This window comes from Ambystoma mexicanum, chromosome 8 (genome assembly GCF_040938575.1).
Source record: "Ambystoma mexicanum isolate Mex_15411 chromosome 8, UKY_AmexF1_1, whole genome shotgun sequence".
NCBI classification, from domain to species: domain Eukaryota; kingdom Metazoa; phylum Chordata; class Amphibia; order Caudata; family Ambystomatidae; genus Ambystoma; species Ambystoma mexicanum.
The window spans coordinates 1,226,922,162-1,226,944,625 of NC_090929.1; the positions used below are offsets into that span (position 1 = coordinate 1,226,922,162).

Below are 22,464 nucleotides of genomic sequence, written 5' to 3' on the forward strand. Positions count from 1 at the left end.
AGAGGGCGAAGTAAAGAGTACGAAACTGCAAGTACCAAGAAGCATTGCGAGATGACGAAGATCGTTGATTGTTGAATTGTTTAAACAGAGGTCGAAGTGGTCATGCATAGGTCTATGTAAAATCCTTGCAGTTTCGAAAGTCTTTGACAGTAAAAAGTTAAAAAGACAAAACGTGGGTAAGTGAATCCTCGCAAAGAGAAAGATAGGCTTATGCCCGGCGGAGGAAAGCCTGTTCTGAACTGTGATAAAGTAAAAAGATGAATGTGAAATCTCTCTGTTATACAAACGTACCCTAGAACCAGTTATGCAGAGATCAACCCGCCCCAGCCAAGCAATGTAAAACCAATAACTATAAGAATGATAAAAAAAGTTCCCAACGCCCCCCACCCCGCACTTTTCCCGCAACTGAAGCACCTGTCGCCCCCGATATGTGCAAAACCTGCACAAACACACAAATTCAACCATGAGCGTAGTGCCTGCTCATCGGCAACTAGCCCCAACTGGGCTTGTCGCGGGCCTCCTGTACTCTAGAGGCCAGTTCTGTAGAGTTGCTGCGTCATAAAATTCCAGAATTCCCTCTTCCCCTCTGCCCTTTGTCCCACCCGAATCTTGTGGGGTAATCAAATCCTGTGTATATAGCGGGCAGATGGTGACACTGAATCTGTCCCAGCTGACGGTCTCCTTTCGTGGTGTACGGGTCATTGCAGACTGGATGGTCCTTTCTTACCACTCCCACGCCTCCTGTGGTGTCTTGAAGAGGAGTGTATTTGCACCATGATAGATCTTCAGTAGCGAAGGGAAGAAAAGCGCTTACTTTATGCCACAGGAAATTACTTTCTCCTTGCCCCTTGACCCAGTCAAATGACCCTTGACCCAGTCAAATGACTGCCTTACCCGTTGTACTTCCCTCATTTAAAACCTATGCGGGAGCCATTGGATGTGATCGGGCCAGTCGCTCTAGCCATCTGGAGGATGGTGTGCCTGTCCCGAAAGTTCAAAAGCCCTGCAATGGCAGTCTGTGGGTGGGCTCCCGGCAATGGCCTTCCTGCGGGTACCCGACCCTTCAAACAGAAAAGAAATTGGAGATTTACTTTGGCACTGTGAGTTCCACCACCCACTGCTCCAAGAAGAGTTCCAAGCAGGGCCCCTCTACTTTCTCTGGCAGCACCAGAATACGGATGTTGTTCCTCCTTGACCTCCCTTCGCTATCCTCCACCCTCCAAAACCTTGATTCTCTTGTTCACCGATGTGAGTTGTTTCTCCATTTTCCTTATGGCATCCTCTGTGTCAGATATCCGCTTCTCAGCCTCCACCACTCTTGATGCCAACTTCCGGGCGTCCTACCTCAGAAAAGAGACCTTTGATGCCAATCCGTCAATCATTTCCTCCATAGAAGACTGGATTCTGCAATTGCCCCCATGGTGTCCTTAAGTGAAATCTAGGGGGTCTTGTTTTGGGTTCTCCATGTGGGTGCCTATTCGCACGTTGGGCTCCGTGATGGCAGTATTGCTCATTGTGAAGTGATCAATCTTACTTTGCTGTGTAGCTTTCTTGCTTCATTTTCCTTCATGTTTTAGTTGCTGGGGTTTGCAAGTAGGGTGCCCTTGCTCTCGCACCCAGCCTTTTGCAGCGGTTGTCCGGTGTTACCCCTTCAAACTCCACTCTGCCCATGCGGGCAGCTAACACTGCTGTACCTCTGCTCACTTTGCCTGCCTTAGCCGCTGTTGTCGGATGCCTTTTCTTCGCCAATCTGTGCAGGGTTGGCCCTCTCAGCGGTATCAGTCTGCCTTCTGTCCCCCCAGTGGACACCACCTACCCTGCTGCAGCACCTGCGTTCAGGCCTGCTGCCACAGACCACTTTACTATCGAGCAGTGGCTATCCTGTGATGTCTGCTGGGTATACAACACAGTCCCCCCCACCCCCTCCCCTCCAGAGAGGTCCACTGGAGTCTGGAGGAGGGGGATCCCTTTCAATCCTCTCGCACACCGAGCCACTCCATTGTTCAAACCTTGCCAGCCAGCATCTGCCACTAGATACATTTGCTATGATGGGTCCACAATGTCTCCTGAGTACTCCCACCTTGCAGCGACACTGGGCCCACTTCCTCGTCCCCATTGTGTTACCCAGGGGTAGAGCAGCGTTTTTGGTCCTCTGTCACCCCTCCTGCCCCTAGGCCAGCTGCCTCTGGGATATCTGGTAGTTCAAGGGGGCAGGTGCAGGACCCTTTTTTTAGTCGCCAGCCCCCGGTTCCACACTGCCACAAAGGCCCACTGGCGCCAGGGTGTCACTCGGACGTGCTGGCTGCCGTTATATCCTGCTGGGCTTTGGTCTTCTTAAGAGTGAATCTTGGCCCCGGGCACATACCCCGCCACCTCACCCTGGTGCCTGCCGTGATTCGACCTCCGGCAAGATTGCGGCTGCCTCTTCACAACCTTACACAGTCACATCTGCACTTTGTATTGTCACACAATCCTCAACTGCGATTCTCGTCGGGATGGTGGCTAGCACCTTCCCCTGCTCAGATGTAGCCTCAGCACACACTTTCAGCAACTCAGGCAGAATATATAAATCAGGATATCGGCCTTGCGCAGCAAGGGCAACCTACAACTTCACCTACCGCTGATCTACAGCGCCCCTTATGTAAGGATTTTAGTACCTTCTGACTGATTATCAAGGGGTCCAGCTCCTCGAACCCTAAACCCGTCTAATCAGCAATTTGGCCAGCCTGCAGAGTGGCCAAAGACTGTCAATTCCCCTCTCCTCCCTGGTCGTTATAGTCTTGCAAAAGAATATCCTGTGGTGAAAATGGGATATATATCGCTCTCCCTCTGCTGCTGGCTCCTCAAGGGTTTAGGTCTGTTTGACCGAAAAATGTTTTACCTTTTCCTATTTTACCTCATTTTATTTAGTCGTTTTTTTGTTCGAAATTGTGGAGGGAGACCCTCCGCACCCACCCTCCCACTTCCCCCCACCTTAACCTATTCCCTTAACCCACCCCACTTATATATTTTTTTATTTTTACCTAATTTCAACAAAAAAACGATCCAAGGAATTTGTTCAAATAGGAAACGTCATTTTGACTTTTGATCAAATATGCTAATACCTCCTGGAGTTCTGCTTCTCTCTCCTCCTTGTGGCCTTTCAGAGACCCTGCCTTCAAACGTTCTATCTACTATTCTTTCTAAATCAATTTGAATGGTTTCCTAATGTATTGGGCTTTTGGATTAGCTAACCTGTCCTATGAATTTATTTTCCCCCCACTGCAGCGGTACTGCTGCTTACTGAACTTACAAAAGGACCTTAAGCCATCTTCTGTTCTGGCAAACAGAAGTCCCATACCTGCTTCCCCTCTGTGTTGTTCTGCTGCATCTCTCTGCCTCGGCTCCTTGTGATTTTCAGTCAGGCCTTGACTACCGCATAACTGTTTGTTGGTACAGCTAATATGGGTTTCACAAGTTTCCGAAGGGGTCCATGTTTGTGGGCGGGTCCCCACAACGGTGCATTGCAGCTCTCTCCATTAACTGCACTGGGTGTCGCCAATCATGGATGTGTCCCTGAATTCTTCTCTGGCATATGGGTTACTGCTGTGCATGTTTCCAGGGCACAGCTTTTGTTTGTATCGGTCCATTTCACAACATTAGTTAGTTTTCGTGTTTGTTTACTGGAATTCGTGGGCTCTCCACCTAATAAACCCACAAGGCCTGGGTTGCAGCAGAGCTCATCTAACACAAGTAGTACCTATGCTGAGAGTTCTATTATATTTGGGGTCACCTTCCCCTGCATGCATGTAGGAGCTGGTGATAGGGCAATGACGAGAAGACAACAAAATATCCTTGCATATGGAGTCTTATGTGTGTATGGCTACATCACTCAAATCAGGTTAAGACCAAGGATTCAGATGAGTGCTCTCTAACTCCCACCCTGTATCACCTCTAGGTTGCTCACGGCTCTGACAATATTGCCCTGATAGACCTGCTTCACTGGGCTAAAGAGTCTCCTTTAAATACCCTAATAGACCTGCTTCAATGGGCTAAAGAGTCCCCTTTAAGTCTGGGGATGGAGTCCATGATTGGATTTGGTCACAGAGAGGAGTTGCCCACTAAGCCCCCCATGGACCCCACCCTGCAATGTCTTACTTAACCTGCTGAGTGTCTGTATCTTTACCTTCCTAGTGCTGAGTTCTGAAGCATGGACAATGCCTTCCCAAAAAGGAATTGTGAGGAAGTTCTGGTCCCTCCTTTTTTCCAAAAACCATGGCTGAACCATGAATCCCCTGCTTTGACTAAGCAAACTCAGCTGAGACACAAACTTTCAAGCATACTCTTCTTCCAGCAAACCCTTTCGGTACTATACCTGTGGTGAACCAACTTGAAGAAGCAGAAGCACTGGATAATGAGAACACCATCATCTGACAGACCCACAGGACCCCGGTTGCTACATCTGTCAAAAAAACTAATAAATAACCCTAAGAAACTCAGAAGTAATGCTGGGACGCTGACAAATTAATCTCTTACATAAACTGCCTCTGCTGGTCAAAGTTTTCCTCACTGCCACTGCAGGTGCACCTTCAGTGAATCGGACAGCTATACCATATCCTAGCTCCAGTAGTTCTTCTCTTTGGCACCACAGCATTGCTAGTGGCTCTCGAGCTGTTCTTGCTTGATGACCCTCTTCCTTTTTTACTGGAGGTGTGACTGTACCACAGGAACACTAGAACCGCTGCTGTTCCGCTCTTACCTTGCGAGGACCTAAACATTGACTGCCAGCTGTCAGAAAAAGCTGAAGAGACCCAACTGAAAGGTTCTCTGAACCTTGAATGTGTTTGGGGAAACCCGATCTGATGAGCAGCTTTGAGCCCTTTGGTGTTGGAAGTATCATTTGAGAAAGTGCACTCTTGTTGAAGTGCGCTGCATGTACAAAAAAGCTAGTGCTTCTGTGTCGTATATGTTGTTAACTGTTATTTGTAATTTCTTTTGATTTAATGAGGTACAGGAATCAAAATAGATGTGGCTTGACAAAGCTGCATGTAGGTGCAAGTATTGATGCAAGATTGGTGAACATATTGGTATTCATTGGCCACTACTAATGGTCTGTCATTAGACCATGTTTGTAGCGTATGGTCCAACATAATCATTGTAATTTGGTACTATGAGGTTTTATGTGTCTTTGAATTTCTGTATGGGTTATACCTTTGCTTCAGTCTATTGTTTATAGGCCTCAGGGGGGCAATGATTCGTTAAGTACCCTTGAGTTACTCAATCTTGCATTTTTATGTCTTGTCACATCCATGTTTTTGTGACTTAGGGGCTATTCTAACCCACCATTTTTTAACATGTATTAAACATACTCATTGTGAATTATTTCAGTGTTTTCGGAATTGTTTGCCATCTGTTTCATTCTATATACACTGTTTTTGACTAAATCTTTTGATGTTTGTTTTATTTACCTTGCTTTCATGAGACACCACCATTTTTCATACTCACCCCAGGTGTCTACGAGTCTAGGGGTATACCCACCCTGTAGTGAATAAATAAGTGTGCAGAGCTCTGAATTTATTTCAATACCAAACAGCCTCATAATCCCTAAACTATAGGTAGCTTTCCAGAGTAGCTAGCATTGATTGTATTTCTTATCATGACCACATGTCTCACCACAACAAATATACTTGCATTCCATTTAATAAATTCATGTTTTGAGAATTAGAGCTGCATTGTGGATTGAATAAATCAAGAACTCACTTCTCTGCCATGGTGTTCTTGAAATCAGTATCCCAAAATGGGTTATGAGTAGTACTGTTATTGCTGCACATGCTGCTTGCCAGGATTTAACTGCAATAATAAAGTTGTGTTGGGTTCTCAGTGCTGGAATTACACTTGTTGTTTTTCTGGATTGAGTTGCATTTTCCCATCAAAGTGTGGGTCTCGGTCCTGCAAAACTATCAGGTGATGTTTGTCAGAGGTTTGTGGAATTGCAAAGGTATCTGTTGGTGTGGATAAGTAGGGCATGCTAAAGATCAGACTTGAGGTGCCCTGCCACATGTGTGCAAGAACTTGAATGTAAATCACTGAATTAGTAATTGACCCTTTCCAGTGATTCTTTCCTCCCAACAGATTCCTCATCTTTGATATCGATCTCCCAGTGCAGCTGCTCTTCTGAAACTTTTCCGCCACCACAGGATGCAGCACGAGACTGTGCTGGCTCTGCATGACACTCTCTTCACACCCCACAATGTATATGATGTCAGGGCCAGAATATATTGAGGTAATGTGACCTAAGTTCCTTTTTTCGGCATACTGCTTGTTTCAGGAACAGCGGTTTGTTTTCAAAGATTTCCTACGTCTTGTTTCTCTATTATGCCAAATCTGTGGAAGTCCTGTGTTGACTGCTGACATCCGACGTCTATCTGCGATCCCCACAGGATCTATCTTTATAGCCTTGGTGAAGGCATGACATGCAAGATTGCCGGTGTTGTCATTTGATGCAACCTAAGGCGCTTTGTGAATGAGAGGTGAAACTGTTCACCTTTCACCACAAAGAGCAAGGTGACAGACTCATTTGAGTAAGCCCAGCACAGAACGCTTGGTGCTGGGAGATGGATCTGGGATAAACGTAAGGGAAGCCTCTATTGTTAGGAGCAGGGGAATTGATGCAAAAATACGTGGAAAGTGCTCCTAAAACAGAATTGTGGTGATTCAAAAGTATTTGTTTGTCCTGGCAACAAAATTGCTAGAAACTTCAGTGCGCAGCAGCCATTTATTTTTGGCATATTCTTAGATACATGGTAAATTATAACAGTTTCTTATGTACACTTACTTTTGTTTACCAGCGACAACATTACCAAATGTGTTGTAAAAAAAAACATGTAGAACCGCATACACCAACATTTTCGAGTACCCTGATAAGTGGACTCTCTGAATGATTTAACAGGTCCACATGAGGGTATCGGGATACGTGTGTGTAAGATACACAGTGCGAAATGTGCCACAACCGTTAAATCTGATGTATATAGAAGACTAAAGACTAGTAGTGCAAATAAACAATATATGTAAGCATTTCTAATTTGCTGTGCAAAATAGCAACTTGCAAAAATATGCGATTCTTATTCTAGAAAAATATCGGTGTGTACTAAACACATCTGTGGAAGTCACTCCTGAGGACTTATTTACTGTGTCATTAAAAACACCATAGAGGATCAATCCGGTATTGCTTACGTCCACTGTCATCATAGTTTGAGGAAGCGACTCACTTAGCGCAACCAAACATTACAAAGCTTCTTTCGTAGTGCATATATGCAAGTTACTTGATCCAAACAAACAGTAGATGATTTCTCAGCATACATTGTAACATGGACAGAGATAGTGGTACACATCAGGTGTGCCAAATGGTGTTTTCCATCAACATTGCATCTTTGCATAGTTGTAAACTTGGTGTTCCTAGCCTTTCTGCCTGCTCTGCTCCCTTCAGTAACACTGGTTTGTTTTCAAAGTTTTCCTGAGTCCCGTTTTTCAAGATTATGCCAAATCTGTTGAATCTGTTTTAAGCCTCATGTCGACTGAAGACGTCTGTCTTGGATCCCCACAGGATCTGTCCTTATTGCCTTAGTGAAGGGCAAAACAAGATTGCAGTTTTCAACCGATGCAACCCAAGGCGCTTTGTGAATGGTAGGTGAAACTGTTCACTTTCCTCCACAAAGAGAAAGGTTACAGACTTGTGAAGAACAGTCCCCAGACTGCAAGGACAAGAAAAAACAGCTTGGTGTCGGGAGAGGATCTCAACCCTTTTACCTTCTCCACATCCTGTGTTCTGGATTTTCTGCTTTCTTTGGCCCAGGCCTGCCTGCAGATTGTCATTGTGAAGGGATAGCTTACTGCCAGTTCGGTTTTCAAGAGGACACAAGAGCAAGGTGTGGTTTTTAGGTCACATCCCCACGGTCATGCTACTCCTGCCGGGGTCTATGTAATCAATTCCCCCACACCTGTTTGTTGATCCGGCATGGAACTTCAATTTAGTGTTAACATTTGTTATGGGCGCTCTGTTTAAGTACCACCATTCTTGTTCATAAGAATACTCGCCCTTAAGGTGATTTACCTGGTTGGCATCACTTGTACCAGATAACGTACTCCCGAAAGTAGTCTCTGATTTCTATCTCTCTCAAAAGATCCATCTTCTGGCCTTTGTCATGATCTCTGCTTCCAAAAGGTCAGGGTTTTCCCAACTCCCTTGGAAGCAGATCCATAACCCAGGATCCGAGTGCCAACCAGTCCCAATTGGGACCTTTTGGACCCAGTCCTGGCGCCAGTGGCACCAGGCTCATAAATATGCCCAGTCCCAGCGCTGGAAGCGCCGGGCTCATAATGCTTGGGTGGACTTACCTGCAGCAGACCATGCTCCTTACTTGCCTGCCAGTTGAGCCTCTGATCCTCTTCTGTTTGGAACTACTTTTCCTGTTGGGTGGGGCAGGAGCCACTCCCTAGATTCAGAACACTGGAACTCTTCTGGAAAGCAGGAACTCTTTTCTTACCTAGGCGTGGCTGTGGAAGGAGACACCTAAGCACTACAGGAGGCTATTTAAACCACACCCGATGGATGAATCTTGCTTTGCGTTATTCTACATCCTCTGCAGCAGAACGCTCATCGTGTCTTCTGCATCTGATCCTGGGCCTAAGGAAAAAGGCTTACCATCCTGAATCCAGTCTTCAGCAACACCTATAAAGACAAGAAAGAACAGGTTAGCATTACGGTCTTCAGTGACAGCTCTTCACTTACCTGGTCCATCGGCTGTCACCAACATCTCGCGCTGCATTCCGGCATCTGAAAGACAAAGGCTTACCTACTCTTCGTGCGCTCCGGAGGTCTTCACACTGCATTCCGGCATCTGAAAAACAAAAGCTTACCAACTCTTTGCACGCTCCGGAGGCCTTCAGCGCTGCATCCCGCATCTGAAAGACAAAACAAGGTGCGTTTAAAGACATTGGGGAACTTTAATACTCACGTGCCATTACTCCTTTCCACATCTAACCCAGTGGGTATTCCGGCACCCTGCAGCCGCTCCGAACTTGTACCTGCAAAATAAAAAGACAGTTAGAGCGCATCGTGAAGCAGGCAACAAGCGCTTAATTACGTGCTTCCAGGCGCTTCTATTCATCACACGGGCTCCATCTTCAACTCACTTCAGCCCGTCATCCGCCATCGCCGGAACCCTGCAAAACAAGAAACATCATTACTAAAGACTTTAAAGACATTAGAATTACTCGAAACTTACCGTTCGTGCAGTAAACGACGGACAGCAGTCCTCTGAAGTCAAGAGGCCTGCTCCCCTTATCCAGTGAAGAAACTGGTTACAGCACCCTGCCCCGAGGCAGATGGAGAGCACGGCGTTCACTTACCTAAGACATCTTACCCTTCAAGTCAGACATACAGTGCACAGAGGTCCAGCCCAAAGAGCCAGCCGTGTGTTACACATCACCTTTGCAGATACGGTATACGCCCAGTCAAGACCGGCGCCTCTACGGGAATCAGGTGAGCGTTACAGCCTTCTTTTCTCTGTCTCATACTTCCAGGGAATGTCTCCATTGACTGGACCCGGTGTGGGCTCTCAGCTAGAAAGCCTCTCAGACGAGATAGCCCAGTAAGGATGACCAGCTTTTTTCGTTGGTTCCCCTGGTGCTCGTACTAGCAGGGCTGTGAACAAACAGACATGGTCAAGGTGGATCATCCTCTGTATCTCGGCCTGCTGTTATCCGGCGGGCACATTTCCACCAGAGGTATGGCTGCCACCTCAGCACTGGGCATTTTCTAGGCGTCTACATAGTCGTCTTTGAACACGATTGCTAAATATTACTGTTTGAATTCTCAGTCCGGTCAGGCTGCTCATTTTAGCAAGGATGTCCTTCAGAGTTTTCTGGTTTAGATGGTGTCCTTGTTCTCCTAGCTCCTCCAGATTTATGTACTGCTATGGGAGTCTATCAAAGATTCTGTGGGAGGAAGGAATCCATTAGAAGAACACATTTCATAACTCTCGGTATTGTCCTTTATGATAGATGATCCTTCCATGTATTCCTCATAGCCTTCCTTTTGTGGAAAGTTAGTACACCTTGGTTCTGCGGTCCCTCAGAATTGGAGTGCTAGGGAAAAAGGGTGGAACTAAGGTCACAAGGTGCGGCACCTTTAAAATATACTGGCCCTGACGGCCTATCCAGCAAGTAGAGGCACTGGGAGGAGCTGTGCTGCGCGCCCTAGCAGTAGAAAGGTTTCTGAAGAGCAACTGCCCCGATAGATGGATATCAAACATAAGGAATCCATGGGATTAACATCCATCAGAAGGGACATTACCACGAGATAAGTAATTTGTTCTTTTTGTTTGGCGATTTCATTTTTATGGATTGATATAAAATACATACACGATTAACTAGATTAGTATGTCACCCTTTTATATTGTTTCACTGCATAGTTTTTATTGTATATGATGTATTCCTCTTTATCAATTTCTTTCTGTTAAGTTATTTGCTTGATTTTAGAGGCCCTATATTTTTATTTTTTTTATTTTTTGCTGCTTGATTGCAGCACCTAGCTCATTCTGATTAAGTCTTTAAAAATCATAAAAGTGGTTTGGTTTGATTTGTAATGTGAATTACATCAGTGGTATAAATATGTCTCCTTTGTCTAGTTCCTGGAGTGGATTTTAGCATAAATCAATTCATGAGGAACCTTGGCCTTGAAATTCTCATTGATATATTTGAGCGGGAACAGGTGAGTGTCTTTATTTTATTTTTTCTTATGTAATAATTGTTCCAGATTTGACATTATCCTATCTTGTAATTAGAATTATTAGCAGAGAAAAATAAAAATAAAATCAGTGAGGGTTCATGAATAGCCTTTGTCCCAAAACCAATTTTAACTAATCGAAGTACATCCAAGAAAGAATTTTCAAGTCATACTAAACTGTATGATGTGTTTTCCAAAGTGCAGAAATAAGATTCAAATCTTACAATGATTTAATTAAATCATATTTACTTCCTTATATTTGATAAACCCCCTTATAATAGCATAGTTTCTTCTATGATACGTCTCCATTCCTGCTGCAGCAATTGAGATTCTTGCTATTCACATTGCAAAATACCCAGTAAATCTAATGTACAACTAAATGCTACAGGAGTCCCTAATATGTTGGACATTTCTTTAAATATACCAGTCCACAAATTATAAAGTAAATCGCATTTGCGCTGCATGGCAATTGATTACCTTTTCCCTGGCATCTCAAACCCTTTTCTTGTATCCACTACTAAATTTAGCTGTTTCATTTATTTATTTGCATTTGGTTAACAGATAAACTTTTGCAAAATTAGTTAAAAGAGAAAGGAAGTTACACATATTTCACATTTAAGTACAGATCACTATTAGCATTTAACACATTTAAAACAGATTTAAAAGCATACAAACGAAAAACATTTAAAAACATCCAACTCATCTGATTAATTGATAAATTCCAACGTTATAATTAGGGTAAGATGAAATAAAATAAAAGAAAGACAAAACCGATGAAAAGAAGCCAAGTTTAATTTTCTTTCACATAGTGCAATCTTCAAGAATCTCAAAGTTGTCAGATGTGCAGCCAAATCGTGGCTATTTAAAATCTGAATTGAGAAAATCCACATCCTGCACAAAGCGCTGAAAAATGTTAAAGCGAAGATCAGCCAGGGCAGAACATTCCAACAGGAGATGGCGACTTGTTTCAATATATTGAGACAAGTATCTACATGTTCTCAAGCATCACTCAATACATTTTCTTGCACCTTTGACATCCCCAGTGGTACATTTAGTTTGAAATGTAACAAATCACCGAAATGCTTCCTATAGAACGGTAAGCAATTGTGTGCTCTAGTTTCATACTGTAGATAGTAAAATAGATGGTAATTCAGAGCTGCCTCTCTATTTCTAATCAAATAAAGTTAAAAAATAATTGTATTTTTATTTACATGGGCCTCTATCAGCTTGTCTATGTTCAAGTCATAGTTACTTAGTAATTTTACATGTTTCAAACCAATCTAGCGGAACTCTTGAGGTACTATTGAACATTTCAATTTGAAGTTCTGCAAGAATACAATTCCCTGGAGGGAGCAAGAGGGCCCTACATAATTGCAATTGTTTGAAATCTGCCCGTGCTTGTCAGAATACCAGTCCTTCCTCGTGCCTAATAACTGACATTGGTGTCGCCTTGGGGAGTGGAAGTAGCCCCTTCCATACCATTGACTCTACTTTATCCCATGTATTTGCCAGGAGGCCTTACTCCACTCCGTACAACAGTCGTGGAAGAACCTTTTGATAGTAATATTTGATCATGGGGATTGCTGAATATCTCCTGAACTTCCTATTAAATACTAATGTTTCGGTAGTGTTCAACCTCGCTTTTGCGGTCAGCCGATTGTAGTCCCGCTGATTTGATCTCTTTGACTCAAAATCGAGGCCCAAATACTTGAATGGTTGGACTACTTGCAGTTCTTTAGCTGTAGATCATCTAAATGTGGGCATGATTTTACCGCCATAATTTAGCACTAGAACTTTAGATTATTTCACATTTAGTTGCAAATCTAGAGCTAAAACATTTGTATTTATTGCTAATTTTATTACTAATAAAATAATCAAATTACTGGTGTATAAGCTACACAGGACAGGGGCTAGCACACAACTGTGACGCAACCCACCGCGGCTACTCACCCACCCTGTATAGTTTGCCTCTTGGTCTAAACGGACCCTTACCTTAGTGTCAGTATGTAATGCGGTCAGTATATCGACCAAGGCCGCTGGGCATTCAATCTTCCTAAGTTTTGCCCACAAATTTTGCCCACAAATGTTGCCTATCTACTTCATCAAATGCCTGAGAAATATCAAGAAAGGCACAGTAAAGCGGCCTCTTGTTTTGCCTGAGTTTGCAAAAGATTTATCACAAAGCAGTAATGGGATGTGCTCAGACCCTTCTGAAGACCTGATTGAAATTTGACGATGACATCTTTCTCTTTTGCCCACATCTGCAATCTATGTTATGATATGATAGAGTATTTGTAACGCGCATGTTTCCTAGTGACATTTTTGAATGTCATATTTTCGAAATGCCATTTTTTTCAACACCAATATGCCAGAAACAAAAAATTTCAAATGTTTTTTTTCTCTTCTTTTTTTTTTTTTTAAATGGGCGGGCTCCCCCCAACTTCCCCACCTTTTTTATAAACACTTTCTTTTTTTCACTCGCAAAACAAAAAACATAAAATAAAAAAAAAACACATTCGGAAATATTTTTCCTGCTATTTTCTTCCGAACAAAACGGCATATCAAAAATATTTTTTCGATAATTTAACTGGATACCACGTTCTTAATATCCAGAGGTTTCTACGCATGGACCTGGGGATCGAACCAGTGTTGCTCTGTGTCGTCTTGATCCAAGGCAAGCACGTTGCCGCATTATAGTCCCAAACATCTTAATGGATGCATCAAGGAGAGAAATAGGGCTGTAATTAGATGGAAATGCCCTGTCATCCTTCTTGTAAATTACGACAATATTTCAAGAAAGGGGCAGAACCTTTGTTTTTATAATTTCACAAAAGAGTACATGTAAATAGGCTGTCCAACGGTTAGGATCTGACTTAAATGTGGCATTTCCCAATCCATCTGGGCCTGGCGCATTACAGGCCTAGCTTTTCATAATGGCTCTTCTTATGGTTCCCATGTCAATCTTTACTTCGTTTAACCAGTTACTGTTTGACGTAATTCTTTCCTCTACCCCTCATGTGAGCTATAAAATGTACTAAAATTAGTTTCCCACGCGAGAGACGGCATAGGCTGATATTGAAGGGCTGGATGGTTTGATGGAGCCTTTATCAGTCTCCAAAAGGAAACTGACTTTTTACAAATTGAGTGTAGCATCGCAGCAGAGTCATTTATGTAGAGCAGGAACCGATGGCCTCTTACCCAGTTTTTATACCCGCGTCTTAGTGTTTTCTGCTCCAGTTTCATACTTAGAGGGATGTTTTCCTCAAGTTTCTTAATGCCTTGTTTAGTTCTTTCTTTTTCTGCGCCAATAGCGTATTGTATTTATGTCTACAATTGTTATTTCTTCTAGGACCACCCTTTGTCCACTTGCCTTATAGAGATTAGCTAAAGCCAAGTTTATAGCTCTATCATATGTGTTGGGGTTTAGGAGATTATCTTAATTTGATAAAAACAAAAAAAGTCAGTTCATTAAATTGGTGCGATAACGCTGGCTTCTATACCAATGCATAGTTTCTCGGATTTACTTCCACTATCACCTGGGGATTTCAACTTTGTGAGGTATTTAGGGCATATTTCATTGACAGGGTAAGATCGCTAGAGGTCAGAGGGATCATCCTTAAAGTATCACATTGAAGCCACAGAGATTCGGACATAAATATATAATCCAATGTGGATTTCGAGCTGCCGTTAGTCTAAGTAAATCCAGGTAGCTTATCCTTAAGATTTCCATTTACTAAAAATAAATAGGCCTGAGCCCATGGAGTAAAGCTGTGCCTGGATAGAGCTCCCGTCATGATCCTATTCAACATCCTGAATGTTAGCGGTAGACAGTGATTTATGAGATGCCAAGCGCATATATGGACGCACAAAGCGATTCCCCAGCCATGAAGCGTAATATTGTCGAAAATCAGAATTATATAGCCAAGAAAATCAGCCCTTAAGTGAGTGCCCCGGTGCGGCAAAATGCCGGATGCTGCCACAGCTCGGCAATGAGGACGAGGAGGAGGGGCCGTAACCAGCGTGGAGTCCTGCATGGCCTGAAGCGGCGGAGAGGAAACCAGATTGTCGCTGGCCCTGGAGAGTGCAGCTTGTGCAACACAAGAACGGAAGAGCAAAGACAGAAGCCAGTGCCAAATTGAAGGTCCACTGTGGTGAGGAGCGGCAGCACACCGAAGAGACCCAAACCCTGAGAGGCAAGAAGTCACGGTCCTTGCGCCGAGCCAGGCGAGGCTTGCGCAGCAACAAGCGGGTGCTGGACGAGGCCGGGCAAGGTTTAACTGCTGGAGGCAGAAGAAAAATAAACAGTGAGCTGGAGCTGGATTGATTGTGGATGCTGTGGGCACACCTAAGAACGCGACGTGCGGAGTCGCAGTGTGCGACGGAGGTCACGACTCCAGTAAAACTGCGGGCAGCAGTTGCATTATGACAGAGAGCGCCTCTGACGACAGATCTGAGTCGGTAGGACTCGGAGTGAGAGTCCTTGGCTGCAGGGACGGATACTGCTAGCTCTGGTGATCCACGAACGATGTGGAGGTGTCAGGAACACAACTTCTCCAGCATGGGGTCTGGCATGGATTCACATGCTCATGAATATTCCCCGTCGTCAGGCTGGGAATCCTCGGTAAAGAAAAAATCAATATCAGTTTAGTTTCTGATCTGTCTTTCTTAGTAGTAACCAATCACTGGGCTCTGGGTCATACTGTCCCAGCCAATGACTGCCCTCTCCCTTAGCCCCGCCCTCGGCAGCCATCCTCAGATTTTTACTGCACGCTCAAGTGTTGGGAGTCCTCGTGCTATAGCTCTCGAGCTTTTACTGCCTTTTGCGCTTTTTCAAAGAGATTTATCTCATTTTTTGGTTTAATCGAGCCTCAAGCTCCACCGTTTCTACTTCCGATCAACGGGGACCCGTTTTGGATTTATCTACGCCCCTCAAGGGTGAGGTTTTCGTCAAGTTACGCTTCTTGGAGGATTCCAGAAGTTTCTGGGGTCTACCTCGTGGACGAGAAGAACATGGCCCAGGATAAGGGAAACTTGACTCCCTGCAAACTCTTCAGGATCTGCCCTGGATGCAACCTACAAAATGTGTTCAAGGAGGACGAGCATTCGAAATGCCTTTATTGCCTCCACAAGGACAAAATGCACGTGGAGAAGGACTGTGCGTTTTGCATGGACATGTCGGATCGGACTATGAGGGATCGCCGGACCCGCCTCTCCAACTGGCTGGAAGGCAAGAGCCCAGCAGATGAGAAGAAGAAGAAGTCCGAGCGGTTTTAAGTCCTGTGAGGGTGCCCCGGCGACAGGGGCCCAACAGAAGGCAAAGCACCGCGAGTCCACGGGCACCGGGAGCGCCGAACGGTCAGGCTCCTTGGCTGCCAGGCAGGGCGCACCTTCACCGACGCCGTCAACCGCGAGCCAACGCTCTAGCTCGGGGAAGACCAATCTGAGAACCCGGGTAAGCTTCTGGAGAAGCCCCGGTTGATCTCGAAGGAACCGGCCGAGGGGGAGCGAGGCGGTGATCCTCCCCCTAAGCTGAAGGCCTCAAGCGCGCCTAAGGCGGCGAAGGCCCTAATCCACCCAGCTAAGGCCTCTATCGAGGGAGTCGCTGCGGCCCTGGCAAAGCCTGTGGAGGCTATCCCAGTGGAGGCGACCTCGGGGCCCAGAGTTTCCCTGCCTCCGCAGAGGGAACCCCCTTTTAAGCCCATCGAGTAGACCCCCGTGAAGACCCCGGTGGAAAAAGAGGGGGGGGCGGTGTCCTTTATGGACCCGGACACAACCTCCGAGGAGGAGCTGGCCGAGAATCTGCAAGAGGCCCAGCGCCACGGGAGGAATCCCAAGGAGGGGGACGACGAGAGCGAGGGTGGCAACGACGACGAGGTTCCCGTGGAGGAACAACCGTCGCTCCCGGGACACCCCTCGCAACCCGAGCATCAGGACAACTCGGCGGCCATGTTGACGGCAATCCAAGCCTTATGCACGGAGATAAGGACAAGACTGCCCCTACCCCCGGTGGACGACCCAGCTGTGCCAGGTCCGTCGGGAAGCCCTCCGAACAAAAGGAGGATAATTCATCCAGTGCCCCTTCAGCCCTCACGGCCTTCTCAGCTTTTGTCGCCTTCCCCGATCCCGAGGGACGACACGGGAATGGACACGGCCACGGCCGAGACGGATGACGACGGCGGTAACGACGGGACTGTCCTCCCGTCTCAGATTCCTCGGGCGTCCCCGCCCGACGAGATTGGTTTCTTCCACGCCATGATTGCCAGGGCATCAGAGCTTTTTCAGCTCTGCCCTGAGGAGAAGGAGGAAGGCTTCCTCTACCAATGGCGCGAGGCCAAGAGGAAGACGGTCCTCGCGGTGCTGTTGCTGGATGAGATCTGGGACGAGGGACTTGCCCTCCTCAAGAACCCATCCACGACACCTGCCAAGAGGGACCGGTATGAGAAGAAGTACCGGGTCCCTAACGCCGCCCCGTTGTGCCTTAGGGCGCAGCCGACCCCGGATTTGGTCGTCTCAGCAGCGGCCAAGAAGAAAGCGGGGGGGCATCGGCTTCATTCTCAACTTCCTCACCGGACGGTGAGGGAAAGAAGCTGGGATGCTGTGTGACGACGAGTCATCTCGGCGGCGACGATGATTAAGGCGGCCAACGCCCTAGCGATTGTGGCCTGCTACGACAGGGAATTGTGGTACAAGATCGGCCCCCTGTTGGACTTCCTCCCGGACGATAAGAGGGCAGAGGCCCTGGCGATCCTACAGGAGGGTGAGGTGGCGTCGGACCATGCCATAACTGTGGCCACGGACATTGCCGACACCGGTTTCTGCCAGTTGGGCAACAGCGTTTGCCTTCGACGGCAGGGGTGGCTCAAGGCGACGGATTTCCCCCAGGATGTGCAAGCCAAGGTTTTGAACATGCCCTTCGACGGGAACAATCTGTTTGGAAAGACTGTGGATGAGTCGCTACAGGCCATCAAGACCGACACCGAGATGGCTCGGGCCTTGGGAGTTCTGCAGCAGCGGCGGCTGCCCTTTTGGAACTCCGGAGGCAAGCAAGGTGCCTCCAAAGGATTCGGCGGCGGCTCCTCAACCTACCGTCAGGCGGCCCGCTCCTCCTCGCAAGAAGCCTACAGGGAACGAGGCAAGTCAGGTGGATCTCGCCGTCGTCGCCAGGGAGGGCAAGGCTGCTTCCAAGCAAGACTGAACCGGCCGTCGCGTCGGGCCCCCACCGAAGCAGCCCGGTGGGAGGCCGGCTGACAAGGTTCGTCAGCGTGTGGGAATCCATCTCCACTGACCGTTGGGTGCTGGATCCCTGGCCCACGGGCACACACTGGAATTTCTAAAGAAGTGCCCCCGAATTCCACCCGTGGCCAGGAAGGAAAACCACATCCCTCAACTGCTGTTAGAGGTAAGGGCGATGCTCAAGGAAGGAGCCATCAAACTCGTCCCAAAGAGGCTCCGGGGCTCCCGAGTATGCTCAAGATACTTCCTCGTCAGAAAGAAGACAGGAGGTGTGCGTCCCATTCTGGACTTGCGTCGGCTAAACAAATACATCAAGCACAGAAGTTCTGGATGGTCACCCTCCAGCATGTGCTGGGACAGCTGGAGGAAGGCGACTTCCTAGCGTCCTTGGATCTGGAGGATGTGTACTGTCACATCCCCATCTTAAAAGGTCACCGAAAGTTTCTCAGGTTCGTAGTCCAAGGGCGGCACTACCATTTCAAGGCCCTCCCATTCGGATTGAAGTCGGTGCCCAGCGTGTTCACAAAGTGCCTAGCACCAGTGGCGGCGTGGCTGCGCCTGCGGGGGATCCACGTCTACCACTACCTGGGCGACTGGCTCATCCGAGCAGGGACAAGGGAACTCGCCGTCGAACACACGGCAAAGACCGTCTGGCTGCTCACGGACCTGGGATTCTCCAACTTCCCCAAATCCCACCTGGTTCCGACGCTGGTCGCACTGTTTCTGGGAGCCAAGCTCGATACAGTAGCGCAGTTGGCCTCGCCGTCGGAGGAAAGCACGCAGGCCATCCTGGGCAAGGTACAGCATCTGCTGGCCATGGACGTGGCCAGAGTGAGGTCCATCAAGTCCCTTCTCAGGATGATGTCCTCTTGCATCTATTTGGTGCGCCTGTGCAGGCTTCGGGTGCGTCCTCTGCAGGAGTTCCTTGACGCCCGTTGGACCTAAACGACGGACAGCTTCGAGGACAAGATCTCGCTCATCGAAGTTTTCCGCCAGGCAATTCAATGCTGGGGCACCCGCACGCATCTCGCAATGGGCACGGATTTTCAGACCCCAGCAGCATACCAGGTGACAATGGATGCCTCCCTGGAGGGATGGGGAGCGCACACTGGAGATTTTCACGCGAGAGGCCTGTGGCTCCCTGAGGAGCGGCCGCTCCACATCAACATACTGGAGCTCTGAGCAGTGTTCTGGGCCCTCAAGTCACTCCTCCCGTCCCTCAAGGGCAAGGTGGTGAGGACCTTCACCGACAACATCACCACGATGTTCTACATCCGGAAGCAGGGAGGAACCAGATCCCCAGCCCTATCCAACGAGGCCCAGGATCTGTGGCACTGGACCGTTGCCCAGTGGATGTTTCTGGTGCCTTTTCATCTAGCAGGGATAAACAGCATCGCTGACTCGCTCAGCAGGGAGCTGCGCTCTTGCCACGAGTGGGAACTACTCCAGGATCAAGTGGATCAACTCTTCCGGCGATTGGGCAAACCCCAAATCGACCTGTTCCCGACAGCGACGAACTCCAAGTGCCAGAGGTTCGCCAGCAGGTTCCCCCAGCCGAGGAGCATGGGCGATGCTTTCTCGTTCCCATGGGACGGCCTGTTCCTGTATGCGTTCCCGCCGTTGCTGCTCAGAGTCATTAACCAACTCAAGAGGACCCGGTGCAGGATGATCCTCGTCGCACCGAGGTGGCCGAGACAGATCTGGTTCCCCGACCTTCTGGACTTGTCAGCGTCCCCACCAGTCAAGCTGTCGACGGACGCAGATCTTCTCTCCAGAGAAGGAGGCACCATTCTTCATCACGACCCGGAGTAGCTGAACTTGCAGGCCTGGCTCCTGCAGCACTAGAGTTTGGAGGGTACGTTATCCCGGCTGACTGCAGAGGTTCTTGCAAAGGCCAGGGCGTCCTCAACTCTCAAGTGCTACGGACGCAAGTGGAAGAGGTTCTCTGTCTGGTGCTGTGCACAGAAGATTAACCCTCTACGGATTACAGCCCCTCAAGTGCTACCGTACTTACTGTCGCTGGCCAAAGCTGGACTAGCTCACGCTTCCATCAAGATACATCTGGCAGCGATTTCCCGATACACCAGAACTGCAGGACGGTCGTCCCTGTGGTCTCATCGCCTGGTGAAGGAGTTTATGAAAGGACTGTTCCGATCGTTCCCGCCGGTGAAGGCTCCAGCCCCGGTGTGGGAACTCAACGTGGTGCTGGCAACGCTCATGGGCCCGCCATTCGAGTCCTTGCATTTGGCTCCGTTGAAGTTTCTGTCGTGGAAGACTGCGTTCCTTGTGACCATCACCTCTGCACGACTCGTGGGAGAGATTCAGGCCCTTTCCTGCAAGCCTCCATACTTGACTTTCCACGAGACGAGGGTGGTGCTGAGGACGCATCCCTCCTTCATGCCCAAGGTGCCGTCGTACTTCCATCTCAACGAGCCCTTGGTGTTACCAGGCTTTTTCCTGTCGCCTTCGTCGCCGGCCAAGAGGACTTTGCACTCGCTAGATGTAGCTAGAGCACTGAAGTTCTACGTGGACCGAATGAAGAGTTTTCGGAAGACATCACAGCTGTTTGTGAACTTTGGACCTGTGAACCAAGGGAAGCCTCTCTCGAAGGCTTCCATTTCCAGATGGCTTTCCGGCTGCATCATGCACTGTCATCGGTTGGCAAACCGACCATTGGCCGGCCGTCCGAGAGCCCATTCGATCAGAGCAATCACTGCTACTACAGCGTTCTTGTCTGGTGTGCCCCTGCTGGACATCTGCAGGGCTGCTACGTGGAGGTCGATGCACACCTTCACGACATTCTACTGCGTTGACTGGGATTCCAGGGAGGAGTCCAGAGTCGGCCAGGCAGTGCTGCGCAACCTATTCACTTAAGGTGAGCCTGGTGAAGAGGTAAGAGATGCTTAATGTTAAGTTTTATGTAATGCTTAATGTTGAGCATTGCCACCTCCCGTGGTTGTGCATGTATGTACTGCTATGTATTCTTATATTCATGACCGTGTGAATCCATGCCAGACCCCATGCTGGAGAAAGAACACGTTACTTAACTGTTGTTCTCCAGCATGGGTCTGGCATGGATTCACATGCGAACCCTCCCTCCGTCCCCTCTGCGTCTCTTCACTTGGTCATACTGACACTTTACGTGCTACCAAATCTGAGGATGGCTGCCGAGAGCTGGGCTTAGGGAGAGGGCAGTCATTGGCTGGGAACAGTATGACCCAGAGACCAGTGATTGGTTACTACTAAGACAGACAGATCAGAAATGAAACTAATACTGAATTTTTTCTTTACCGAGGATTCCCAGCCTGACGACGGGGAATATTCATGAGCATGTGAATCCATGCCAGACCCATGCTGGAGAACAACAGTTACAGGTAAGTAACTTGTTCCATATTGTCCCCGGGAAGCTGCCGAGGACGGCGGGGCGCACATTGCAAAGGAAACTGTTGGGTCAATGATCAGCACTGGACACAGCGAATCACACCCCGAGACAGCTCCTGGAAGCTTGCGCCTTTGAGCCGACATAACCGCAGTGGTACCTGCAGCATTGCTTTGTGAGGTAAGCAACATCACTAAGGGGCCTTCTTTTCCAGAATAGCAGAACACCCATATACACTCTGCAACAGAAAGGGCCTGGAAACAATAAGACAATAAAAGAACCTGTGAAGCGGAGACAAGGGTATATGGGCGTGCTGAGCAGCACGATAACAGACTGTGCTAGAGCAACTAAGGAGCATTAGTGAGGCCGGGAGTCCACCATTACTGTCACCGGTCTAATTATTAGGAGGACACACTGATAGGCACAGACGCAGCTGTCTCAACTGCGTACTACAGTTGGAACACAGTGAACACCTTTTTTGTAAGTATTGATATTTTGGACAGTCCAAAAGAAAGTGGGATACCTGTTTCCATCACGGCAGGAATTGGGGGCCCATCTGTAGAAATACTTTCACACCAGGAATGTATTAAACATAACTTTATACACAGAGCTCTATTGCTGGCTGGAAATATTTCATTCAGATAGCCTTCGGGTGTTATGTTAAATTTGTGAGATAAAGCCAGGAAAACTTGACTGACATTCTAGAATTTGCATTTCTGTATATAGAACACATACCTGGCTTTTAATGTGCCTCTATTTCCTAAGTGACATAAACATCTTTTTTGAGTAGGTGAATGGAGCCTAGCTTACTCTGCAAAGTTATGTAATGTAACCAATTCTATAATTGTACCCCTGAAGTATTTATTACGTCCCAGAGCATCTCATTTTGGTGGTTTAATCTGGCAACCTTATGCAGGCACAGCCATTTAAAAGGGTTTGCACTGTGCTATAAAGTTCAGACTTCACCCCAGCCTCCATGAGCAATTCAATAAAACTGTAGGAGTGCTTGTAGCTAGACCGAAGACGTGTTTCACAAACTTGTTTTCAAATGGATTGTGTTACCCACATATTACTCATATTTTATTCC

The 22,464-nt window shown here is 47.5% G+C and overlaps 1 protein-coding gene across 3 annotated transcripts in view; it reads left to right on the forward strand.

Moving 5' to 3' along the window:
* TNKS2 (tankyrase 2) overlaps positions 1–22,464 on the forward strand; it is a 2,182,082-nt gene that overhangs the window by 1,375,471 nt on the left and 784,147 nt on the right. For all 3 annotated transcript variants that reach the window (XM_069611330.1, XM_069611331.1, XM_069611332.1), the window contains exon 20: positions 10,668–10,750. In XM_069611330.1, the coding sequence (XP_069467431.1) occupies positions 10,668–10,750 (83 nt within the window). The remainder of the gene's footprint in view (positions 1–10,667; positions 10,751–22,464) is intronic.